A 7,500-nucleotide genomic window follows, 5' to 3' on the forward strand; every position below is an offset into this window, starting at 1 on the left:
TTATTTTTAAATTGAATTTAACATTATTATTAATTTTATTGGTTTCCCTATTCTGGCATCTTCAGTTGCTCTTCTTAGCGTTTCATTTTAGATGAATAGGAGTAAATAAGCTCCGGATTAAATATAAAAGAGAATTCGGAGAAACTGTGTTGTCACTTTTTCCTACTTTGTTTTTTTGTCTTCTTAATTTTTCGTACCAAAACAGAATATAGCCTTTGTAGCTCCCCGCCCTCACTTTCCATCCCCATCCCTCCCCAACTCCTTCCCCCCAAAAAGACGCCCGAAGGAGAAATTTGTGAATATCGTTTGTAGCAAACCTGGCAAGCAACAAAGAACATGTTTGTGGATCCCGGCCAGGTTGTAGCGCGTGCCAAGGAACAGCGGTATGCAGCCATGGCGGGCTTGTAGGGGCGGAAGGAGGAAAATTAAGGGAGAGAGGAAAGGGTAGAGTAAAAGATAACGTAAAGGGACGGCAAGTAAAGGAGGTCGGGGATGGAAGACGAAGGAAACGCAAAGGATGGGAAGGATGGGATCTCGAAAGATGTGGAGGAAAGTAGTACGAGGCGATTTGCGGAGAACGCTTGAAGGAAACGCGAAGGATGTGAAGGAGAACGGACCGCGATAAATGATATGGAGACGGAAACTCGATAGAGGATGTGAAGGAGAAGGGGGCTTGATTAAGGATGTGAAGGAGAAGGATCTTGATAAAGGATATGAGGGAGATACTTGAAGAGGATGGGAAGGAAGGAAGATTCAAACGGAAAGGAAGATCAAAGTAGGATGTGAAGGACCCTTGAAAGAAGATGCGAAGGATGAAAGGATGTGAAGGATTCTTAGAGGGAAAACGAGCTCAAAGGGATGTGAAAGAGGCTTGAAGAAGGGTGCGGAGGATGTTTAGAGGATGTGAAAGATGGAGATTTTTTAAACAAAACGTGAAATAAAAAAAAGAAAGGCGATTAAACTAAGAAAAATGAAGAACAAGTAAAAAGAAATGATTCCGAAGCCAGGTGTAGATATTGAAACGTGAGTAGAGGGGATGGAGGGGGTGAAGGAATAAGAGTAAGGGGGGGGGGGGCAAGAGGTCAAGAGGTCATGCTACGGAATGAGAGAATTTCCGCCATGACATGTCTTTTCCGGTGGGCATGTGTGGTGTACTTTTTTCTTCTTTTTTTTTGCGCGTCGGCTGGGATGAGAAGAGACGAAGAAAGACGCAACCGGTAATGATGAATGCAATGTATTTATAGTCTGTCTTTATACACTGAAATCGTCACGTGTGTTATCTTGATGGTTTAGTAAAATGGTACAGAAAAAGTTCAGATCTTCAATTTGATGACCCTGGAAGATGTGTAAAGAATATTTATCGTCAAGATAAATATTGTCGGGACAAATTATGTTGGCAAGATTTTCGAGATTTTTCCCCCATTTTTTTGCCACTCCCAAGCGACAGCACGTCCTGTGTGAGAGTGGCTTATTTACAGCGTACCCGAGAGGAAAGAGGGAGAAGGATACATTCATTCACGCTCTGACTCAGTCATGAAATCCACTTCAGTAGTGTGTTTTCTCTCTCTTTCTCTCTTATCTTTCTCTCTCTGTCTCTTCTTGTTTGTCTGCATCTGTATGTATGCAAGGGTGTATGTATGTATGTTTGTGTGGATGTTCCTTTGTCTTTGTCTTTGTGCATCTCTTCTATCTCTCAGCTCCTCTCTTTCACACCCTCGTTCTATCTGCTTTTCTTTCTCGTTCAATCACTCTTTCTCAACATTAAATACTGCTGCCCCATTACTTACTATCTGCAGCCAGGATAATTTGGTTTATAGTACGGACTTGAACACAAGTCTCCTGCTCCAGTTTATTTCTGGTCATCACGACCGACATTGTGCACACTATTAATTTTTCGAAGAGCCAGTATTCTAACCCGAGGTAAGCGAGTATGCTCTTCAGCGAAACGTGTTTGACACTGGATGCACTAACAACATCTTGTGTGTGCACTCGGCAGGTGCGGTGGGAGAGGCAGCAGGAAGCACCACACACACCCTGTGCGCCTACCACATCTCTCCCACAGCCACTGACTCGGAGAAGACCAGCGATGTGACCATTGTGGATGGCAGGTCCGTCATCAGGTGTCTCGAGACGACCAACTGTTTCTCCTACTGGAAATATGAGGCTGAGGACAACGTCACAACGGTCAAGTGGCTCGCGGGAGGTCAGTGTTTACTGTTTTTATTTTCTGTGATTATGTGTGTATGTAAATGTGTTGTTTACTTCTGTTGTTTTTCGATGTCTGAACTTATTGTTTTGTGTGTGTGTGTGTGTGCGTATGCGCGAGCGCGTGTGCGTGTGCGTGTGCGTGTGCGTGTGCGTGTGCGTGTGCTTGTGCGTGTGTGTGTATGTGTATGTGTATGTGTATGTGTATGTTTCTACCTATTTACTTTACAGTTTTTGTGTACACGTGCATGTACGCATGTGAGAGATGATTAAAGGAAAGATGTTATTATTGACTCTCTCTCTCTCTCTCTCTCTCTCTCTCTCTCTCTCTCTCTCTCTCTCTCTCTCTCTCTCTCTCTCTCTCTCTCTCTCTCTCCATCCCTCCCTCCCTCCCTCCCTCCTTCCCTCCTTCCCTCCTTCCCTCCTTCCCTCCCTCCCTCCCTCCCTCCCTCCCTCCCTCCCTCCCTCCCTCCCTCCCCTTCTCCCCTCTCCCCCTTCTCCTCTATCTCCCTTCTCCCCTCTCTTCCTTCTCCCCTCTTCTCCCTCCCTCCCCGCTTTCCCTCTCTGTCGCTGTGTTCTTCCCTTATTTTTTTTTCCTATTATCCTTTAACCTTGCATTCCCCTTCACCCCTTCCCCCAAGCCTCCTCCTGGCCTCGCCACGCTCGAAAAGACTTGGATACCATGTGGCTCATGTTACCATAGCAACGCCTCAAGACAAGTTTTCACCGTCTTGTACTTTTCGGGTGGGTCACTTTCATGTGTGTTTGCGACGGTTCAGAAGTGGTCTGCTGTTGTTTACGGTTTTAATTGTTTGTTGTTTTCATGGTAATTGTTTTGTTTTCCGTTATTGTTATTATTCTATTATACATTAATGATTTAGTGAATTATTTTTATAGTTAAATGTGATTATGTGCATTCGTATGTGCACGGGTGTTTTAAAAGTTTGTCAATGTTTTGGTAGGTTCCATGCGTGTCTTCATGATTGATGTCACAGAGATTGATTATTTAGCTTATTAAATTTTCATCTTTGCCCAGAGGTCCTGAGTCACGTGCCCCGTTCTTTGTCAAAGATTATTGTGTATCAAGTATTTCATCAAGAGGTATGATATCAAGGCGTATATTTAAAGAGTGCGTGTGTGTATGCGTGCGCTGTGTGTGGAGTTATTTATAAAAGAGGAAAGGAAATCAGACAATAGCGTAACACACTGGAAGAAAACGTCACTCAGTGTTATGAGGGCTGAGGCTTTAAGTGGTATTTCCGAAGCTTTGAAGTGACCAGGTTGACTGAGGTGGAACAGGAGGAAACTGTGACAAAGAGCCCCACTGTGTGCAGGTTGGGGCGAGTATGAAAAGGGGGAGGGGTACGAAGTAAAAAGTAAGGCGAGAGAGGGAGAAGGTAGGGGGAAGGGGGAGAAAAGGAGGGGGGAAGGGGGGAAAAGGGTGTGGAGAAGGGGGTGAAAGGGGGGGGAGGATGAGATTGAAAAGGTAGTGAGTGATGCTAGAAAGGGAAGGGGTGAGAAGAAGGGGGAAGGGAAAGCGAGGGAGTGGCAAGGAGGGGGTTAAGGGGTAAGGGGAAGCGATGGAAAGGGGGTGAGAGAGAAGAGAGGAGAGGAGAGGAGGGGAGGGGGCGAGAAGGAGGGGTAGGGAAAGAGAGAGAGTGAGAGGGAGGGGTATGGGGAAGGGGGAAGGGGAAGAGGTTGAGGAAGAGGGCGAGAGTGGGGGTAGGTAAGTGTGAGAGAGATGGAGAGGGGGAGGGGGATAGAGCACGCAGCAGAAGTCGGTCCAGTTTTCTCGCTCATCACAACATCCGGGTTTACCTAGGACAGAAACGGTTCTTGATTTGATTTTTATTTTTATTACTCGGGGAAGTTTGTGTGCACAAGGGTGGTTGGGCAGCGCGGGCGTTGTGTTAGAGGCTCACTGTGCGCTCACGCAGACACAGCAACCCCTTCACGCCCGCTCGCCTCTCGCCCGCTCGCCGGATTTGATGCAACGCGTGAATACGGCCTTGTGCGGGGGGGGGGGGGGGGTTAGGAAGGACGAGGAGGGGGAGTGGAATGAGAAGGACGAGGAGGAAGAATAGGGGAATAGGAAGGAGGACGATGAAGGAAGAGTAAGTGAAGGAAGAGGAGGAGCAGCAGCAGGGGGAGGGGGAGGAGGAGGGGGGGGGGAGGAGGAGGGGGGGGAGGAGGAGGAGGGGGGGGAGGAGGAGGAGGGGGGGGAGGAGGAGGGGGGGGAGGAGGAGGAGGAGGAGGAGGGGGGAGGAGGAGGAGGAGGGGGGGGAGGAGGAGGAGGGGGGGAGGAGGAGGAGGGGGGGGAGGAGGAGGAGGGGGGGGGAGGAGGAGGAGGGGGGGGGAGGAGGAGGAGGAGGAGGAGGAGGAGGAGGAGGAGGAGGAGGAGGAGGAGGAGGAGGAGGAGGAGGAAGAAGAAGAGGAAGAAGAGGAAGAAGAGGAAGAAGAGGAAGAAGAAGAGGAGGCGGCGGCGGCGGCAAAGAGAAAGGGAAGGAGGGTGAGGAGGGAGGTAGGGAGGGAAGGGGAAAGAGGAAATGGAAGAGGAAGAGGAGAAGTACGAGGGCGCCTACGACCAGAGGGAGCTGGAGGAGGGCGAATGAGGGAATGAGGCTGAGGAGGCGCTGGGCTGCTCTCCGCCCGCCGCTCGTTGTGCGTCGTGCGCTGTGCAGCGGTGCCCTTGTGCCTCGTGAGGTGCCACTGCTGTTATGTTACCTGGATCTAACTCAGCCCTGGCACTAAGCTTTTAACGCAAACTTCCTGCACGGACCTTCTGGTGCCAGCTGTGCCGTGACACTGCTCGGTCGGTTATTCTACCCTAACAACTCCCAGATGCTACCCTTGCCCTGGCACTGCTTTCGACGTCAAATTACCCGGGTGCCTCCTAGGTGCCATCTCGGACATGTTTTCACAGAACCCATATTCCTCTGGCTGGACACTGCTATTAGCTGCTGAATTCCTTCTGGTACTTTGACCCACAGTACCATGCAAATTCACTTCCTTCATTTGCTCAATGATTTAATCATCTGTAAACATGTGTGCGCACGCATTTACCAACGCATGCAATCACACGCGCAGTAACGCACATATACTTACTAACTCTTACACTCATCCAATCTCACACGCACACAAACACAGGAACCTGGTGGACGTCCGTTAGCACAAGTGGCCACTGTTCCCGAGCGTCCTTCGCGCCCTCTGAGCCTCTTTATTTATTACAGCAACCTAGAAGCTTCTTCGGGTCTGAATGGCACGATTATAAAGTACACATTTAAGTTAAGGCTTTTGGTTGTTCCGATGATCACTCGCTCATCTTTTTCCACGCACGAGTTTTTGGATTATTGGCTCAGGTAACTCGAGCCCACGAAACTCTATCGGCAGTTAATTACCTGAGTAATTGAGCGTTCAGCCTTCATTAGATAAGGGCGAGTGACGTGGCAGTGATGGAGCTGCTTGCGCAATATTTGTTGACTCTTCGCGCCCTGCTTGCCCTGCTCTTGCCCTTCCTCCTAGCCCGTCCTCCGTGCCCCCGCGAGATGCGGCGGCGATTCGGGTCGGCTTTCTGATCGGATTGTCTCGGGCTGGCCAGAAGCTCGGGGTGCAGTTAGTGTAGCGGTGCCGATGTTGACGTTGACAACATAAGCGGGTTTATCAAACGAAAACAAACAGTCGGCCGAGCATAATGGCGGTTCTCAGCGACCTCCCGTGAATGAGCCTCTGTGTATGCCGATCTCCTTCGACTCCCCCTCCACCTACCCCCTCCACGGTCCTCCCCTCTGACTACTGCAAACCCACGGACTCCCCTGCATTCTCTTGCTATTGGTACTTTCGGAACCGAACTCGCTTTGGGGTGGTGCCCGCCGTTACCCCCTCATGCTTCCTTCTTTCCCCTTCCCCTTTCCCCCTTTCCCCCACTCCCCATTCCCGCCCCCTCGCCCTCTACTACCTGGTTTGTTAATATGGCAGCTCAGCGCCGGACCGCGAATAGAGGGAAACGGGAGAGCCGAGCATTGGGGAAGAGCAGGGGAGGCCCAGGGGGCATTAACGCGACCTTGGCTGCAAGCGGGGCAATGAGAGGAGACTAACGGCGGCCGTGGCTGTGATGTGGTAGGCGCCACGTTCTCCTTACTAGTACCAAGCATGATTAAAAGAAATTAAGATCAAGCGTGATTTATGGATAAAATACAGTGTGGGGAGAAAATACTGCGCACGGGTCCGTCAGAACAAGGCCGGCAGTCCAGAGAAGGGCGAGCTGCGAATTGAAAGGTTTTAACTGAATATAGATATTCGTTCAACAGTCATATAAATTTATCTAAAACTACTGTACTGTGGTAATTACCAGATAAATAAGACCGAATAACATCAGTTTTAGAACTGTCAAGGGAAAAATGGAAAGCAGAAAAATTACTTATGCTAGAAAGTAAGTAAATATTGCAAGTAACATGGTTAAGGGAAGTCAGGGAAAAACACTAGCAATACGATCAACCAATAATCAGTGTTAGATTCCTCATCTGGGTTCTTAGTAATAGAATGTTTGTGTTACTTGTTAATTTGTTTACATTGCAAGAATACCATGAGGTGACCCTATCAGACACATTCATGGCTGCTAGGAAAGTTTCTCAAGATGCCTATTCTTTACTTCCGAGAAATAGCGCTCTCGCCATCACTAGACAATTGCGTAAAGTCTCATCTTGCTTTCTCCCGTCTAGTAAAATAATAGCCTGCTTTTGGGAGATAAAATGACCATTTTCAAATCATAATTTTGTTTGAACAGACTTGAATCTATTTTTTTTTATATACCACCGTACGTTGTTTTATTCTCCTAGCAGATAAAGCATATTTCCTGTGTCAACAAAAGCTTCGTAAATGAAAGAATCGAGAGTAAAAATTGGCAGGCAGTTGTTGTGGCAGATGGTGTGAGAGACAAAGATTGCTCTATGATAAGTGTAGTGCGCGGTTGAGTCAGTCCTTGCACGAGGACGGGAAAGAGGAGCGGGGAAGACCAGCAAATCAAGACCTTGCTGCCCAAAGCCACGCAAGCTTCTCTGCACGCACTCAAGCACGCCCGCTCGAGACGCTGCCAGAGAGCTTCGAGGTAACGAGTCCAACACATTGAATAATGACCGTTGGTCGGCATGGCGCTTTCCTTGGGGTCGGGTCCTCGGTATCGTTGAGTTGGTAGGCCTATGAGGTCTGGCATCCTGGCGTCCCAAGTGGTGCGTGAAGGAGGGTCACAAGGAGGTTTTGAGTTGGGCGTTTGGGACACGGAAGGAAGGCAAGTCGTGC

At 49.0% G+C, this 7,500-nt stretch overlaps 1 protein-coding gene across 1 annotated transcript in view; it reads left to right on the forward strand.

Annotated features, from left to right (window-relative positions):
- Positions 1–7,500, forward strand: part of LOC125027029 — a 48,264-nt gene that overhangs the window by 25,212 nt on the left and 15,552 nt on the right. Inside the window, exon 2 of the mRNA XM_047615662.1 lies at positions 1,997–2,203. Within this exon, the coding sequence (XP_047471618.1) occupies positions 1,997–2,203 (207 nt within the window). The remainder of the gene's footprint in view (positions 1–1,996; positions 2,204–7,500) is intronic.

The sequence above is a fragment of the Penaeus chinensis genome, chromosome 7, assembly GCF_019202785.1.
Source record: "Penaeus chinensis breed Huanghai No. 1 chromosome 7, ASM1920278v2, whole genome shotgun sequence".
In the NCBI taxonomy this organism is placed as follows: Eukaryota; Metazoa; Arthropoda; class Malacostraca; order Decapoda; family Penaeidae; genus Penaeus; species Penaeus chinensis.